This window comes from Salvia hispanica, chromosome 2, assembly GCF_023119035.1.
Source record: "Salvia hispanica cultivar TCC Black 2014 chromosome 2, UniMelb_Shisp_WGS_1.0, whole genome shotgun sequence".
Classification (NCBI taxonomy): domain Eukaryota; kingdom Viridiplantae; phylum Streptophyta; class Magnoliopsida; order Lamiales; family Lamiaceae; genus Salvia; species Salvia hispanica.
Window position 1 is genome coordinate 8,795,945 of NC_062966.1, and position 19,207 is coordinate 8,815,151.

A 19,207-nucleotide genomic window follows, 5' to 3' on the forward strand; every position below is an offset into this window, starting at 1 on the left:
ACAAATGATCTAATTTCATTGATTTTGATAGTCAGGTATACCACAAAAATACGGTGACACACTGTTGTTGAACCTGCATCGTCACATGTGTGCTTCATTCTTTAATAATAAAAATAATTAAATAATTAAATAATAATATTAATTTTTAGCAAATTATCTGAATCAAAATCGAAATAATCGGGCTCCTAACTAATCAATCTGACAAGGACAAAAACTGAATAAGGTTGTACTCAAACCCATTAGTTTTGTGTCTGTTTGTATTGTCGAAAATTATCATCCCTTAGCCAGATACTCCTTAATTTGTCCCATTATTGTTGTAGGAATCCTTTTAGGTACGGAGATTAAGGAATAAATATTTTATAAGTTAAATGGAGTATGAATAAAGCACGTGAGAATAAAATAGGAGAGTTAAGAAAGAATAAGATAAAAGGAGTGAAAATATGGGGGAATAAAATAAAAGCAATAAATAAATTGTACTCTTACTTTAGAAAAAAGAGTTAACTCTAATAAAATAGTCTTAAAAAACTGATAGGATGAAGGGAGGTAGTAGAGTTTACATAATGTTGTGCATGAATATATTCCGTAACAAAAAGGGTCTTTATTGGGTAAAAATAAAAAGTAACAAAGGTATTTATTTTATTGGGTGAAAGTAGTCACTAATCATATAACAAATCATATCCCATATGATCTAAAATTTGTCTACACTACAGCGGATAATATCATTTATTGGAAAAACAATAATGCATTGAGAAAGAAACTTGTTTAAGCCAATACACGTGGTTTATAGCACAGAATAAAATATGATATAACAGAAAGCAAAAAAATCAAATGTGAATAGTTGCTGGAGTACGTTTGAAAAAATGTAACTATAAGTCTATAAATAGGAGATGTGGTTGCAGCAAAGCCAATTAAGCAAGGAAGATGAAGTTCATAGCTCTAGTTTTTGCAGTAATTGTTACTTTTGTTTCTTCATCTTCATCATCATATTCATCAGTTATTAGAAAACACAGTGATGGTAAAGAAAAGGGTAGGGTGGTGGTGGGAGAGCAACCCTTGTCCAAAATAGCAATCCACAAAACTGTTGCTGCTCTCCGCCGTTCTGCCTCTATTAAAGCCTCTCCACGACTCCTCGGAACCCATGTACGTAGTATTGTGTTGATAAACTTATGTCATTGTAAACAAAAAGATATAAGTTTATCAACATAAAATTGTGTTAGTAAACTTATATTATTGTTTTAATATTTTTAATATACGGAGTTGAGATATTTATTAGTTCTATATTAGAATTTAGTTATTTTTTTAATCACATCCTATATATTTATTTATCTATTTATTTGTTTGTTTTTCAGTTAGAAGTATAGTATTCTGTTTAAATTGCATTTTTGTGCACCCGTTGTCATTATTTCAGTTTTGTGTGTATATGCTGCTGGAATGTAATTTGGAATTTAAATCACATATCTTAAATTGATTTATTTTTAGTTTTTTTGGTTTTGTTTCACCCATGTTGGCTCCCGTTAAATGGATAAATGCTTATATCAATCCTTGCAATTTATGGAAAACATATTTTATTTGAGTTATGGGGATTACTCTTTCTATATAAAATCTCAACTGAGATGGACAGTGAGAAATAAATATATACACTTGTGCATCTTCATACTCCATCTAACAACAATTAAATTCAAAGAATATTCTTTATACATCCACTTTTTGTGTTTGTGCGCCTTACATTTCTCAAAATTACACATTATACCCAGTTTCAAATAATAATTCCAAGTCGTTCTTCAGCTTGACCAACCATGACTAGTAGTAGTATTTCTCTTTATACACATCTTACTAGAAACATTAAATACATGATTCTTGAACATGCCATAAGCAGTGGCGTATGCAGCTTATAAAAGGGGTACAACTGTACCCCCAAAATATACGGTCTTAATTAATAATATCGATATCCTGCTGCTGTAGCATAAGTGACTAGGGCTGGGTCGATACGATATACCGTATCAAAAATTTTGTTTCGTTATCATACCGAAAATATCGATATGAAAGAATTTTATATCGTTATTGTTTCGAAAGTTTCGGTATACCGAATTTCGGTATACCGGAATTTCGGTATGGAAAAAAACTATACCGTTACCGTTTCAAAATTTCGGTATATCGTAACGAACTTCGGTATACCGTTCTGAATGGTATATCGATATTTCGTACGATATACTGAAATTTTATACCATTTCGAATACCTTTATACCAAAAATTATAATTTCAAAACTAAAAAATAAAACCAAAATTAATATAATTTTAACTTAATAAAATAAACATTGTCCACATCTTCATAATAAAAAATATATAATTTAGTTATATGGATATATTTATGATTTAAACTTCTGATCTTAAAAAAATAAATTATATTATTATTATTATTATTATTATTAGTATTATTATTATTATTATTATTATTATTATTATCGATATAAATAGTATAAACGATATGTATCGATAACTCGATACGTATTGATTTTCGATATATTTCGGTAATACCGATAATATCGATATATACCATATATTCGATATAAAACGGTATATCGCGGTATAAGAAAATTTATATCGTTATCATACCGAAAACTTTCGATACGGTATTGTATCGTACCGAAAGTTTCGGTATACCGAAAATTCGATATATTTCGATATTTTTCAATACGATACGATCGATATACCGTTTTTCGGTATATTTACCCAGCCCTATAAGTGACTTAGTCGTTGAAGGGTTGGTCTTTAGAGTAACAGGCCAGGGTTCGATTCCTAGCATTGCAGTTTTAGGGTGATATATGAGTAGCATTTTTTAATCATTGCATTTTTGACATTAGTCTTTATTATCATAATTTTAGGTTACAACAATATTTTTTTTCATCCCCAATTTCAAAATCCTGGATCTGCCACTGCCATAAGTGTTTACGGCTAAAACAACGCAGTATAAACAACACACCCATCATACTAACAAAAAAACTAAAATATTAGACTAGACCCAACAAAAAGTAAATAATGAACTCAAAAAATGGAAAATTAAATCACGTTGAAAATGTAAAAATTAGAGTGATAGGTACTGTTTAGTCATACCCTTGTCCTGATTATGATTAGAAATTTTATTTATCAGCAATTTAATTAAATATTTAATTCATGTAAAAATACATTTTCTTGTGATTATTATGGAGTATACCTTTTATGAAAGTTAATTCATCATCATAGCTTTTTCGTTAACAAGTAAAAAGTGGTAATAATACAGAGAAAAGAGATTTACGCATTAAACAGAATTATTAATTTAGTACTACTATATTGTTTTATTATAATTTGCAAAATGCTTTTTTTATAATTGTACAGGTTTCTTTTAAATAAATATAGTTTGATTATTAAATTCACAATTGAATTCTCTCGTTCGAAAATGATGAATACAAATTTATTTTCTCTACAATTCAAAGATTTTGATGATTCGTTTAACAAAATAGAGTTTTGATTAAGGGCGAGGACACTGAATGGGTGGAAGTCCGTCTTCAAAATGCTCAACCCTCTGAAGATGATTGGGTTGGAGTTTTTTCTCCAGCTAAATTCAAGTAAATTTCATTCTCTGCATTCATATTTTCTCTCCGCAGTTTACAAAATTGACTCGTATTTCTCATTCAATTGTACCACAGTGAATCAATCTGTGAGCCGGAACCAGGTGCTCTCGATGAAGGCGAAACTCCATATTTATGCACAGCCCCGATCAAGGTTGGTTTCCTTGTGATTTTTGTTTATAATCTAATTCTGTCCATCTAATCCACTATTTATACTCATTGTTGCGTTTGATTCAGTATAAATATGCGAATTTCTCCAACCTCAACTACACCAACACTGGAAAAACCACCTTGAAGTTCCAATTGATCAATCAGCGCGCTGATTTCTCCTTTGCGCTCTTTACTGGTGGACTGGATAATGTAAGACAACATTCATTCTTACTTCGCCCTAATAAAAAACTATTCAGTAATTATACAGAAACGTGATTCAAGTACTCAAGTTATTTCTCACTAGGTTGGCAGTAGAAGTTTCAATGCTAATATATCCTCTGATGATGAGTTATAGTAGCTTTTAATATTTTGTTAGACAGTATAGAGCTGAGTGATCCTCACATTTTTTTACAACGCTTATATTTGCTATATTTGTGTCGTGATGAGAATTTCATGACATGCAGCCAAAACTGGTGGCGGTTTCAAATCATATATCATTTGCAAATCCGAAGGCGCCTCTATACCCACGGCTTGCTCAAGGCAAATCTTGGGACATTGTAAGTTAATCTGGCCTACCATTACACTGGTTCTTCCGTTGCTTTTCCTCTGTTTAGTTACTCATAGTCTAAACAGTTGTTTTAATTTTGATAAAATATTGGCATTATCATTCCTCTTTTTGTGCTCTCTGTAGATGACAGTTACCTGGACCAGCGGCTACAGTATTGATGAAGCCGTCCCTTTTGTTGAATGGGGCTGGAAGGGATACACTCAAATATACTCCCCGGCTGGGACTCTGACATTTTCTCGAGGAAGCATGTGTGGTAAGCCCATTTGGTTCTAACCTCAAATTTCAGTGCACCTACTTCAAAATAAGGGTGACCCCTCTGAATTGTTTTCACTAGTAGAATCTCTTATTGGCAAGTTATCAAAAAGTCCCATTGAAGTCAACTTCCTGTGACAAACATGAACTAAGAAAATCTCGTGGAGGCTCTCTGAGTCTATGTTCCTATCGCTAGATTAACTGCAATTGAATTTTGGTAAGTTCAAGCAAAAATGCTTATGGTTAAAGATTTTACTCACTTTGTTGAGACTAAATTGGAGAGGTGAAGCAAATCATGCTGATATTTCAACTTGTGTTCCCCAAATACCTTATACGTTAGAGTCCCTCTTCTAAATAATAAATGTATCATCTTAGTAATATGAAGTGTTGCACTGTTGCCAAAGATAACTTTGAACTTCATTCCATGTTTTTACTGGGTTGTTCATGTCAAGTTTGTGAACAAAAATTCAACAGTGCACAACATGGAGCTGGTTCACAAGTTTTGCGGTAGAATAGAATCAACAGATTTATTGCTGCTCTTGATCATGTTATGTGGGCATAGCTTTGAATCCTATAGAATATAGAAAAGATGAGGCACTTGTTTGTTCCATTTAAACATTAAGAGCATACGGGACTGTAGCTGACGGAGTTTCTAAAACTGGTTTTAGGTGGACCTGCTCGAACAGTCGGCTGGCGTGATCCGGGCTTCTTCCACACAAGTTTCTTAAAGGATTTGTGGCCTAACACTGTGTTCGTTTCTCTCCTTCCCTCCAATCTTATTTTCCTCGTCAAGCATTGCGTTTAGCTATCACTCTTTCTCAATATGCAATCCTTGATATTCCAGGTACACCTATAGGATGGGTCACATATTATCTAATGGTTCATATGTTTGGAGCAAATTATATTCTTTCAAGTCATCACCATATCCCGGACAAGAATCATTGCAGCGCGTTATAATATTTGGTGACATGGGAAAGGTAGTAATTTTCCATGTTGTGAGGAAACTAAATTATTTCAATGTCCTTTCCATTCTGTAATAAGTAATTCAAATAATCGATATGAATCACAACCGGATGATGCAAACTTTCAGGCGGAGCGCGATGGTTCCAATGAATATGCTGATTATCAGCCAGGCTCACTCAATACCACTGATCGTCTTATTGAAGACCTTGATAACTACGACATAGTTTTCCACATTGGAGATCTCCCATATGCAAATGGTTATATCTCTCAGTGGGATCAGTTTACTGCACAAGTGGATCCTATACAATCGGCAAAGGCTTATATGATTGCAAGGTTGGTCTTCCATGCCTATTTCATCTTCAGTTTTTCAATCTTTTGGTCTCTCCGCACGTGTGTGTGTGTGTTTTGTTTTCCTTAGTGTAGATAACATAAATGTTTTCTCTTTGCAGCGGCAATCATGAGCGCGATTGGCCAAATTCAGGTTCTTTTTATGACACTAACGACTCTGGTGGTGAATGTGGGGTGCTTGCTGAGACTATGTACTATGTTCCTGCAGAAAATAGAGCCAAGTTCTGGTAAAGTTCATTCCAGTTAGCAACTTTCTCGTGGCCGTTCACTTGAGCATTGCTGAGCATAGATACAATAATGAAACATACGTTAAGTTGGAATGTCAGAACCTAGAATTGTAGCTCTCAATGCTTCCTTGCCTCAGAGGTTAGCATTGTACTCTCCGATTTCAAACGAGGGATTTTTTGCTTGCAGGTACGAAACGGACTATGGTATGTTCCATTTCTGCATTGCAGATTCGGAGCATGACTGGAGGGAAGGATCCGAACAGTACAAGTTCATTGAAAAATGTCTGGCATCTGCAGACAGGCAAAAACAACCTTGGTTGATTTTTGTAGCTCATCGTGTTCTTGGCTACTCATCCAATAGTTGGTACGGCTTAGAAGGGTCTTTCGAAGAGCCTATGGGAAGGGAGAGTTTGCAGAAGCTGTGGCAGAAGTACAAAGTAGACATTGCTTTCTACGGTCATGTGCATAACTATGAAAGGATCTGCCCTATTTACCAGGTGAGGTGCCTTGCTGTCCATATATATATATAAACGTAGGTTAGCTATTCACATATCTTATCCGGTATTTGCAGAATCAATGTGTAAACTCAGAGAAATCACATTATTCTGGCACGGTGAACGGGACCATCCACGTTGTAGTTGGAGGAGGAGGAAGCCACCTATCGGATTTCACTACCATTGATACGGTGTGGAGCATCTACAAGGACCTTGACTTTGGGTTTGTGAAGATGACAGCATTCAACCGTAGCTCCCTTCTGTTCGAGTACAAGAAGAGTAGTGATGGGGAGGTGTATGACTCCTTCACCATCTCAAGGGACTACAGAGATGTCTTAGCTTGTGTGCATGATGGTTGTGAACCTACCACGCTTCCTACCTAACCAGTTTCCGTTACATGCTCACCGTCTCTTTGAATAAGCTTCTCTGCTTCTGTTTGTTGAAGCTCTTTATGTATTGTAAGTCACTAAGTTGTTACTATGCGGAGTTGAATAAATGGTGAGTTTCATGTTAATTACTAAGGAACTTTACTGAATGGATGATTTATTCAAAGAGAAAGAAGAAATGATATAATCTTGAACAACAATTAACTACTAATTAACTGGTAGGCATTTACTCTAGATTATATACATGACATGATGACAATAAACTCTGGTCTCTTGGGTAAGGCATAATACTGGAATGCATTATTTATTAGTTTGGGCTAGGGATCTTAATCGGGTCATTCTATCGGGTTTTGGTCTAACTCTATTAGGGTTACATGCTAATCCTGTACGAGCTCATCGAGCTAGAATTTGATTGGAATTAACATTTACCATCCTAACCTTAAACGATCGGATTTTGGGGATTAGCCCATTTGGGGTAGCCTTGTGGGCTAATCGGACTACAAAATAATAATTAATATTATCTTTTTTATTTATTAATCATAAAAATTCTAAATTTCTTATAGATAATATATACATTTACATCATTAGCAAAATAAATATTATAATACAAAAATATTTATCATAAATTAGAATTAAAAAATAAAATATAAGGTGGATATAAAAAAAATATACGATTTGTAAGAAAATAAGGAAATATAGTTATTTCTTAAGCACTTATTTATACAGTAGAATATTTGTATTTATCTTTTTTCTTTTATAATTTAGGACAATTATGAATTTTCGTCTAAACTTTTATACAAGGACGTATATTTTTCAGAAAGAAAAAAAGAAGAAAATGTGGAGGAATAGTTCGAATAAAAGGACGTGACACATGACAGATGAAAATATGTAAACAAAAATATTATTTTTGCGCAGCCTAGCCGGCTGACCCGCCTAACTCGCCAGTCCGATGGGGCTAAACTCGATATGCCGATTTTCTAATCTAGTTGTAATTTTGTTAACATCAGCCCTTTAATTTTAGCGGGCTAATTGGGTCAATCCAGCAGGTTCGGGTTTAACTAACATCCCTAATTTGGACATATATTAGTGCAAGTGACTTGAGAGATTTAATTTTGTATAGAGATGTAATCAGGTCAGTCTAAGTGTGTTGCAGGTTAATTGGTGCTGTCTAATCAAATTGTATTTTTATTAGGTTATAAATATTCAACCCTAGCTATCAGGGTTTGGATTTCGGGCTAGACCAATAGACTTAGCGAGTGGCTCTCGATAAAATTTACATGTGATCAATCCAATACGTAATAATGAAAATTAGTTATAAGATGTAAAATATTTAATTATAATTAAATATTAATTTAATATTAGTATAAATAATATAAAATATAAATGTATTTTCAAAAATTTAAAAGCATGTTTTAAAAATTAAAATATTTATTGTAGTGAATTTTCCAATTTATTATTATTACTCCCCATACCATAAAATTAGAGACATTTGGGACAACACATGTTTTAGTACATAATGAGTAAAGTACGAGAGAGAGAAAAAAAATATTGGAGCATGTTAATAGAAAATATGGCACATCTCATTAGAGAGAAAAAAGTAACTAAAAATAGAAGTTCACTATTTTTATGGAACGTACCAAAATTAAAAAAATCTATATTTTTATGGGACGAGAAAGTATTATATTAGTAACCTTCAATTTAAAAATAAAATTAAAGGTTATTTTTTGTTTAGTTATTTATATTATAAAAATTGTCAATAAAGTGTCAAACAAATGGAGCAATAGACAATATATGTGATGCACAATTTATTATCACTTCAACTAATTACAAGTATACAAGACATAAATAGCATAGTAAAAGTAAGCACATGGGATCAAACACAGATACTCCCTATGTCCGCGAATGGGAGTCCCATTTTTTCATTTTGGTCCGTCCACAAATAGGAGTCCCGATTCATTTTTACTATAAATGGTACTCCCTCCGTCCCATAATAAATGTCACACTTTCCTTTTTAGTTTGTCCCACAAAAGATGCCACATTTCCTTTTTTTGGAAAAAGCTCTCTCTCACATTAAAATAAATATACTATTTTCTCTCTCCACCTAACACACAAAACAACATCACCTAAAATCCTGTGTCAATCCCCAAGTGTATCATCTATTATGGGACGAAGGGAGTAGTAATAGGTCACACATTCCAGTTCCACTAACTCATTCAACTCATATTCCATTTAATTTATATTCAAGTAGGACTCATATACCACTCACTTTTTTCCACCTACTTTTTTTAACATTTCTTAAAACTCGTACCAAAAAGAAATGAGACTCCTATTTAAGGACAGAGAGAGTAATAGTTTCACAAATTGACTATCAAATACTTGCTTCATATGTTATTTGGAGAAACGAGGTTTTAAGTGATTTAACTAAACTAAAGCAATTAAGCAGGTAAACAAAGCAATTAAAGCAAAAGCAAATAATCAGATTTGATGAGAAAACAATATAGACAAGGGAATTCTAGAGATAAAATTTCACTACTTTTGTCTATTACTCCCTCCGTCCGTCATTAGGAGTTCCATTTTTTGGCGACACGAGTTTTAAGAAATGTTAAGAAAAGTAGATGGATAAAAAGTTAGTGGAATAGGGGTCCCACTTGTATATATTAGTTTTAAATGAAATGTGAGTAGAATGAGTTAGTGGAAGGTGAGACTCTATTACCATGTATGGTAAAAGTGAACCGGGACTCATATTTTCGGACGGACTAAAATGGAAAAATGAGACTCTTATTCGCGGACGGAGGGAGTAAAACACAGTTATGATATCCAAACAACGACTTCAGAGATAATATGGCGAGTCACCTAATTATTGACGTTCACCGAATAGCGTTGATTACTAGCATTATGGTTGTCAATCTTATCCAATAACTTCAAACAAATTAATTAGACCTCTATAAAGCCTTCACTTTCAAGTTTATTTTTTTTAGATATTGGCTATAGTGTCATCAATCCTAATCTAACACTAGATCCTCTCTTGATTCCCCCACATGCCATTAAATCATACCATGGGTTGTGTCACTAGAAGTATTATCTAACAAGATTGAACGTAGTAAATACTCCCTCCGGCCCATAGAAATATGTCATATTTATGTAACGCCCCAAACTCTTTAAAACGAGGGACGCTACCAAAATACTAAAATTCTAATAATATACTAATATCTTTTACTTTAAAGTATAAAAATTTAATGGGAAATAGGAGGAAGTAAAAACGGTTAATAATTTGGATAGGGCAAACATCACTGACAATTTCTTTCTAAATAAAAGAAATATTAACCCCATAAAATAGGAGGAAGTGAAAACGGTTAATAATTTGGAAAGGGCAAACATCACTAACATTTTCTTTTTAAATAAAAGAAATATTAACCCCACAAAATATTCTTAATAATTGTATATTCTTTAACGGATAAGTCACCAAAATCAAATTACTCTTCCTATTCATGTCACATCCCTTAAAAAACCCCCTTAAGTTATCAAAAGTCATATCTTTGGGTCACAACCAACAAAAAATCAATATTATCAACCACACAATTTCAAAGCACAATAATATTCAAACTATTCATATTTATCCAAAATCCCCAAATGACTAAAAGTCAAAATAGCTGACTGGGAGATCATAGACCTCGTTGACTGTTGTCCCGTCACCGATTCCTTAACCTGAAAAAACACATGAAACAATAGGGTGTGAGTATGCAAGCACACTCAGTGGGGAATACGCTGCAAGCAGTTATAATCAATTGTGTAATGAATCATATAACATAATGAACCATCTCAACTTTGCTGACATCTATATGAGACTAGTCTCGATCACTCGTGGACCTGACCCCTCGTGGGCTATTGGTGGCCTGTCAGCGACCCATATGATCCCTCGTGGATCTGACCCCTCGTGGGCCCATAGGCTCATCTGAATGACGCACGACACAACAATGATTATAACCATGTAACCACTATGCTTACAGATAAAGTAACCCCACCTGGCAAGACGCAATTCAATATAACCTCCTTAAACTTGGTTCGGTTGTTCGTCCTCGAGCCTTGGATGTGCCACTCCTAGCACATAAGCATTTTAGCTCAGTTTATACAATCCTAAATTTAAACTTTAAACTTTAAACTAGGAACTTGAACTCATTCCATCATTAGAACAAACTTAAAGCACTCGAACATCAAACAGACTACCCATAATCTTCTTTCATCTATAGAATCTATCGAATTCCACTAACTAACAAGTTACAACACACAAGACGGTTAAATAAATGAATCTCAGTCAAAGGATCTGTCAACACATAAGCACATAATACATTCACCATATGTTTCAAAATATAAAAACCTATCACTCAACCATATCAAATTATCAAGGTATAAAAATTGTCACACTTACTACTCATATGGTCTACAATTGTAATTCTAAAAAACAATGCAAAACGGTTTTTAAACGATTTCCAAGAATAATCACACATCTTCCTACATCATTATTTACATGATATCTCAAGTTCATAATCCTCTCACACCAATAGATTACTCAAATAAAACTAACAAAGTCACTTTTACTATTATCAGTTACTATTCACAGTGGACTCCACTAACTTTGAAAAATCATTCCGTTCGACTCATAAGTCGAAAACCGACGAAACTAAAATGCAAAAGATAAGAAGAAAAGTCCAGTTTATAAGGATTTATTTTGATCTTGAAATTCTTATCCGTTTAGGATTTGTAAATATTTTCCCGGAACCTGTTATGAATGGCAGTCCTTTTAGAAAAATTCATCATAAATCCATATGAAGTCGGTCGAAGCTGAATTTTGGCGAAAATGTAAAAGACATCTAAGGATACATTCTAGTAAAATATGAGCTGGAACCAAAATCTTTTGGTCTGTCAAATAAGCCCCGAAACCCACTGCTTTGAAACTGTGTATTTGTTGACATTCAAAGACTTCACTCCAAAGTTCATTTCTTTATTTCTAAAGTGAAATAGAGAATTAATTGCACCAACAACAAAAAAAAAAAAAGCTTTCTTTTAGCTCTAGTATTCAATAATCCTACTAACCAATTCAAAGTTTCAAAACCACAAAATAATCATCTCCAACAAACAAATATAATAGCCAAGCAAGCAAAGACACAAAAATCAATTCTCTCCACTCACACATATTATTGCACATATAACTTTCAATTAAAAAGAACATAAACACAACATGGGATGTCATACAATCAAGGAGTAATTTCACATTTTACTCTAAATCATAAAAAAATGAAATTGAAATTGAGAAAGATTCAAACCTTGATTCCGACTTTAATGGATATTATGGAAGCTGAGGATGAATAAGCTGAGTGGAGGGAGGCTAGCCGGAAGCCACAGCACCGGCGGGTAGCAGCCGGCGATTTCTGGTGGCTAGAAAAACCATCAAACAGAGGAGTGAAGGGTGATGTGCAGTGGCGAAGCCAGAAAAATACTCGGGGCCCAAATTAGTGTTAACGGTAATTGGTATTTCAATGGTGCCGTCGCCGGAAGTTGCATGAGTATATAAGTGAAATAACTAGAGCATGATCAATAGAAACTAGTTATACATATGATGAATATTTACTCATTTACAAATCAGAAAATTATTTTTTACAATTAAATTGCATTGAATAAGGTAATTTTATGGAAGAAACAAAAAATTAGAGTAACTAGAGCATGATCAATAGAAACTAGTGATACATATGATGAATATTTACTCATTTACAAATCTGAAAATTATTTTTTACAATTAAATTGCATTGAATACAGTAATTTCATGGAAGAAACAAAAAATTAGAGTAACAAGACAAAACAATCTGAAAATTATTTTTTACAATTAAATTGCATTGAATACGGTAATTTAATGGAAGAAACAAAAAACAAAAAATTAGAGTAACAAGTCAAAACAATTTGAAAATTATTTTTTACAATTAAATTGTATTGAATACGGTAATTTCATGGAAGAAACAAAAATTAGAGTAACAAGTCAAAACAATCTGAAAATTATTTTTTACAATTAAATTGTATTGAACATGGTAATTTCATGGAAGAAACAAAAAATTAGAGTAACAAGTCAAAACAATCTGAAAATTATTTTTTACAATTAATTTGCATTGAATACGGTAATTTCATGGAAGAAACAAAAAATTAGAGTAACAAGTCAAAACAAAACTTCAGCAGTCGGGTGGACTCTACCTCTTTATTTTATATTAAACCTAATATCTATATATAATACTCCCTCCGTCCCAAAATATTAGACCCATATACTATTTTGGGGTGTCCCAACATACTTGAGCCATTTCTATTTATGCTAAAAATTTACTTCATTACCAACTCCACTTACACCACAAAACAACATCTCCTAAATTCCTGTGCAAAAAAAAAAAGGGTCTAATATCTTGGGACGGAGGGAGTATATAGTTCATACTTCATACTACTAAAATTGTTGGGGGACCATCCCCCCCCCCCCCCCCCCCCCCTAACGTGGCTTGGCCACTGGCTATGTGTATGAATCTGTCGTTGTGGGTAATTGTCTAGTACTCCCTCCGTCCTTCATTAGGAGTCTCATTTATGGGTTACACGGGTTTTTTTAAAATGTTAAAAAAGTGGATGGAAAAAAGTTAGTGGAATAAGGATCCCACTTATATATACTCCCTCTATATTCAAAAAATAAAAACATTTGAAACGACACAGGTTTTAATGCATAATTAGTAAAGTAAGTGAGAAAAATTGGTAAAGTAAGAGAGATGAAAAGAAAAATGAGTTAGATAAGAGAAATTAAGTGAAAAAGTACTAAGTAGAGTTAGTGAATAAAGTTTCTATTTTTAAGGAACGAACCAGAATGAAAATAGTTGTTATTTTTAAAAAACGGAGGGAGTATTAGTTTTAAATGAAATGTGAGTGGAATGTGTTAGTGGAAGGTGGTACCCTATTATCATTTATAGTAAAAGTGAACCTGGACTCCTATTCACGGACGCAAGAAAATGGAAAAACGAGACTCATATTCACGGACGGAGGGAATATATATTTGGTGTAATGTGTATGTTTAGTAGGTGTAAAGCTAGAGAGATATTTAGAGTGTGTGTCAGTCGGTGCTAGACTGTAGCACGTGTGTATGGTGGGTTCTTAGAGCATCCTTAACGCAGGCGGGCCGGGCCGCAACTCGCAAGTCCCGGCCCGAATTTAGCGTTGGAGGACGGAGAGTCACGGCCCGGGACGGTCCCAAGGACGCAGTTGCGTCCCTGGGCCGTTCCCGAGTCCCGTCCCGGCCTAGGGTTAAACGTGTTGGGCCGTGCCGCGGAGAGTCCCGGCCCGGCGTTATTTGGGGTTCGGGCCGGACCGGGACTCTACTTCATAATTTATTTATTTTTATTTTTTTTATAAAACTTGAAAATTTATATAGAAATACCACTCTTCCATCCATTTTCATATTACTTCAACTTCATTTCTCTCACTCTCACAGTAAAATTCGAAAAATGACTCCTCGCCGTGAAGGTCAACGAGCAATCGTAGCTCAAATGGCTCGAATGTTAGAGACGGGGATGCCCGCAATCCAAGCAGAAATCAACAACAAGGTGGAACGCTCTCAAGCTGCTATTCAAGCGTGGAACGAGCAACACGTCCGAGTACCACGTACTCGGATGTATATCCATCGAGATCGTGAACAAGCTGGTTTGCGGCTTTTCATGGATTATTTCGCTGCAGATCCTTGATGGAGTGATCAGATGTTCCGTCGCCGGTTCCGGATGCGGAGGCATGTGTTCCTGCGCATTGTCAACGCAGTTGTAGCTCGTGACTCGTACTTCATGCAGACCGTCGATGCTGTCGGGCGACAAAGTATATCAACTTTGCAGAAATGCACATCCGCCCTACGGCAACTCGCTTACGGAACAACTGCAGATATGTTTGATGAGTACCTCCATGTGAGCAAGCATAGTGGACACGATTGCCTAGCTAGATTCTGCCGGGAAGTGGTCGAAGCATTCAAGGACACATACTTGAGAAAGCCAACGACCGACGATGTTCGCAGATTGGTGTGGATGCACAAGGACACCCACGGCTTCCCGGGGATGCTGGGCAGCATCGACTGTATGCACTGGCAGTGGAAGAATTGTCCAATGGCTTGGAGAGGAGCACACACTAGCAGGCACAAGGGCACACATCCAACGATTGTGTTGGAGGCCGTTGCCGACCAACGGTTGTGGATCTGGCATGCCTACTTTGGAGTCGCTGGGTCGAACAACGACCTCAATGTGTTGAACGAGTCTCCATTGTTCAACGGCTTGTGTGTCGGGCGAGCGCCTACCGTAGAGTTCACAGCCAACCACCGTCGATACACTATGGGGTACTATCTGGCAGACGGGATCTACCCTCGATGACCCGTGTTCGTGAAGACCATCACATGTCCGACAACGGATATGAGGAAGTTGTTTGCCAAAAAGCAAGAGGCGGCTCGGAAAGATGTGGAGTGCGCATTCGGAGTCCTCCAATCACGTTGGGCTATAGTGAAGGGTGCGGCCCGTGGTTGGCACCTTCCAATAATCGCAGACATCATGTATGCATGTATCATAATGCATAACATGATCGTTAAGGAAGAGGAAGAAAACGTCACTTTCTGGAGCGATGATCCGCTCGCCAGCACCAGCAGTAGCTACACTGTCACCGACCAGCCCGTGCAAGGTGTTCCTCCCGACGTGTGCAATGTCATGGCCCGTTCAGCGCGATGCGCCAAGAAGAACTACACATACGCCTCCAAGCGGATCTAATTGAAGAAATTTGGAACCGCAATTGACTTATGTTTTAAAAAAAAAAAATTTGAAAATTTTAAATTTCAATGTTGTAATTTTCTATTTTTCGATTGAACAATGAATTTTCCCGGTTTTAATTGTTCAACGTATTCTATTTTACGATTAAAATATGTTGTAGTTGTGAATAGTGCAAATGAATAGTTGTGGCTTGAGTTGTGGCCAGCGGAGTTAATGGAGTTGTGGCCTAGAACCCCTAATTTGAGGGAATGATGACGTGGAGGGGACTTGCGGCCCAAATCTGGTACGGGGTTTTAAGGATGCCCTTAGTGTAGATATTTCTCATATCCTTCTATTTTCTTTTTCTTATTATGACTATAAAATAAAATCATACAAATATTTATATTGCTCAAACATGTAGCAATTATTAAATCTCAATCAATCTATCAAGTGTAAAACTAACATATAATAAGAGCACAATTAGAATTATGAATGACATTAATCAAAATCTCTATTTTTCTAATTTCCTTTCAAATTTCTTATATTTACTAATTTCACCATTAAATCAAATACAAACACTTAAACCTTGTTTAATTTGCAAGGGCGCGTCTTCAGTCAAGTAGGACAACCTGTAAAACATTTGGAAATCAAGCTCATTAGTTCCAAACTTTTACAATTAATTAATTGCCAATTAAATAATTTCAATTTTTTTAAATACCCAAAAATATAATAGCTTCTTTTTAAAAAAAAGATATGTGGTTTTACAATTTCCTTTTTCTTCCGTCCCATAGAAATAGTCCATATCAATTATGGCAACTTTTTTCTCTTTCACTTTTACTTTATCATTTATGGAGTCCACCGTACACTACACAATTTCAACTATTATTTTTTTCTTTCTCACTTACTTTACCAGTTACACATTAAAACTTGTGCCAACCCCAAATGCCCTATTTCTATAGGACGGAGGGAACTTTATGGAGTATAATTCTTGGATATAATTCTTGAATAATTCTTTATGGAGTATAATTCTTGGATATCAAAAAATGGAATTAAATAAACATACAGAGCTACTCTCAAATACCTAGAGTTCACAAGTTTATTAATGGACGAGTGATAAGGCTAATTTCGTGCATCGGTTATATGGTGAAAAGCGTTATAATTTGCTGGGTCTAACACGTTTCCTAAGCCAGGTGTGTGAAGAAAAATCGTTAGATCGAGGAAATGCTGAAGGAGATGGTCTAGCGAAGGAATGAAGTGAAGTGAGCAGGATTTAAAAGAAAAGAAGGCGTGACAGAGGAAGTCAATAGCTGAGGGCATCAAAGTCTATCTATACCTCGCTGGGCCCCACTCCAATGCCTATATATAGAAGAGCAAGCAACGCACATCATATCACTTTTTCACTCTCTTTTAGCTCACACACATAACACACACTTGGGAATGGGAGATCTGGGGTAGTCGGGTACAAGGGTTCTTTTCTTAGAAGTTTCGCAGTTGCAACACCGTCCGCGTGTGGACGAAGATACAATCTCTTTTAATTCCGTTTGTTCTGCACTTTTGCGGTCGAACTTCACTTTTGGGAGTCGACTTGGCTGTTGATGATACTCGTTATCTTTCCGCTTTGTTGATTTGTGTTTAATTGTGATATTTTGAGTTGATTTACATAGATCTCGCTGCTGGAAGTTTATTTTTACAAGTATTATGTCGATCTCTGTTTTATTTTGATGTTGTGGTGTATGATATGGGAATTTGGTGATAGATCTGTGGTTTATTGACTGATTGGAGGTTGTTGTTCGAATCTGAAGTGATGAAGTGTTTCTGTTGGTTGGAGTTTGTGTTGGACGCTTGGATCCGGAGTGGATTTAGCGTCTGAGGTTGGATCCGAAGTGAGAAAAGGAAGTTGTTAGATGGATTTGAGTTTTCTTCTTGTTTTCTGTTTTACTTCGTCTAGCGTCTGCAGATCTGTTTAGTTCTTCGTTGATTATGCATAAATTTGAATTAGAATTAGTTTGCTCTGCTTTGATTTCGTTCATGTTGATTTTCTTATGAGTTTTTGCGCAATTTGGTTGTAGAAGATGATGTCGCTGTTAGTTAGTACTAGAGTTAGTTATTCTGCCAGCTTTTCGTCCGTACTCTGCTTTTTCAGTCATGGTCCCCACAGTCAGTTTATTTCCTAGGTCTAGGTAATTGGAGTAGTTTTCTTAGATCTGGTGATCGAGCAGTTAATTTTCTCGCAACGTTCTCCTATTATTTCGCCTAGGTCTAGCTATTAGCTTAGGAGTTTTAAGATTCCCAAGTCAAGTTTAATTTGTTTCCTCAACCCAAGAAAAATGCGTGGCAGCAGCCAACACCAAAAACAAATCCAAATCCTTGAACATGAGTATTACGCATCCTTCTCTGTGGGATCGATCCCTACTTCCCTATACTAGGTTTAGTAAAGTGGTTGAGGGTTTTTTGAAAGAAGTGTTTTGTGTGTCCGACGACCAGGATTTCCTGCGACCAACGAGTTCCTAGACCGCGTGATCTAGTGGATTTGCTTGGACCTAGGGAACCTGTTATTTCCTTCTGTACGCACTAAGGAAGAAACACCTACTTTCAACGAGGTAATAAAAACATTAACAACACAAGACGCTTGGTATATTTTTTGCTTAGAAATCACTATTCTTTTAGAACCCCGGGTTCAAACCCCATACCTGCTGGGAGACTTTCGGCCTTAATCCGCAAGCCCGGTCGAGCAGGATTAATCCGATTCCGCCGAAGGTGGATTCGAAACACCTATGATCAAACCAAAAAAAAGAAAAAAAAGAAATAGACATTTCATCCATTTATCTATGAAATGGCCATTCCAATAATATGACATCTTTTGAGGATAAACTAAGAAAGAAAGTGTGATGTATAGCATGAGTTAGAGGGAGTATAATATATGCTCCGTATGAATTTTCCATATATACCTTGCATTGCATCAATAATAAAATCTCAGTTGATTGGTGATGAGGGTTACTGGATTCAGATGCTAGGATTAGACTTGTGTGTGTGCCAACTGGCTAGGTTGGTACCTAGACTTAATTATGTCGTTGGATCTGTATCCTTTTTTTCTATAAAAAAACCTCAACCCACTCTATTGGCTAGTATAAAGGAGTAAACGATCGATCCCACAAAGATGGATGTAGGCGAAATGCACTTGCGACGACATTCTGGAAGGGTTGGTTTGCTACCCCGCTTTTGGGGTTGAGTTAAACTAGACGGAAAAACTGAAATGGAACTTATGCCTATCCTGACCAATAGGTCATTGATTGCTTCATACTATGGAGTGTGTACGTGAATGTGAATACTGGACTGCTTGCGTACATGTAAAAAGTGTAAACTTACTTAAAATGGATAGACAAAAGTAAGAAAGAATAGCAGACAATGATGGCTAACTAACTACCTAA

General features: G+C 35.5%; 2 protein-coding genes across 2 annotated transcripts; both read left to right on the forward strand.

Annotated features, from left to right (window-relative positions):
- The first annotated feature begins 921 nt into the window (after positions 1 to 921).
- On the forward strand, positions 922 to 7,128 carry LOC125205332 (nucleotide pyrophosphatase/phosphodiesterase-like). The gene is made up of 12 exons (XM_048104199.1): positions 922 to 1,140; positions 3,511 to 3,602; positions 3,684 to 3,759; positions 3,843 to 3,965; positions 4,220 to 4,312; positions 4,447 to 4,576; positions 5,244 to 5,325; positions 5,420 to 5,552; positions 5,666 to 5,871; positions 5,988 to 6,113; positions 6,301 to 6,610; positions 6,685 to 7,128. Exons 1-12 carry the CDS (start codon positions 922 to 924, stop codon positions 6,988 to 6,990), a joined length of 1,896 nt encoding a protein of 631 aa, XP_047960156.1. The 3' UTR covers positions 6,991 to 7,128.
- Positions 7,129 to 14,780: 7,652 nt separating this feature from the next.
- Positions 14,781 to 15,413, forward strand: LOC125206226. Its single transcript, XM_048105511.1, has one exon. It carries the CDS (start codon positions 14,781 to 14,783, stop codon positions 15,411 to 15,413), a length of 633 nt encoding a protein of 210 aa, XP_047961468.1.
- Positions 15,414 to 19,207: the final 3,794 nt, after the last annotated feature.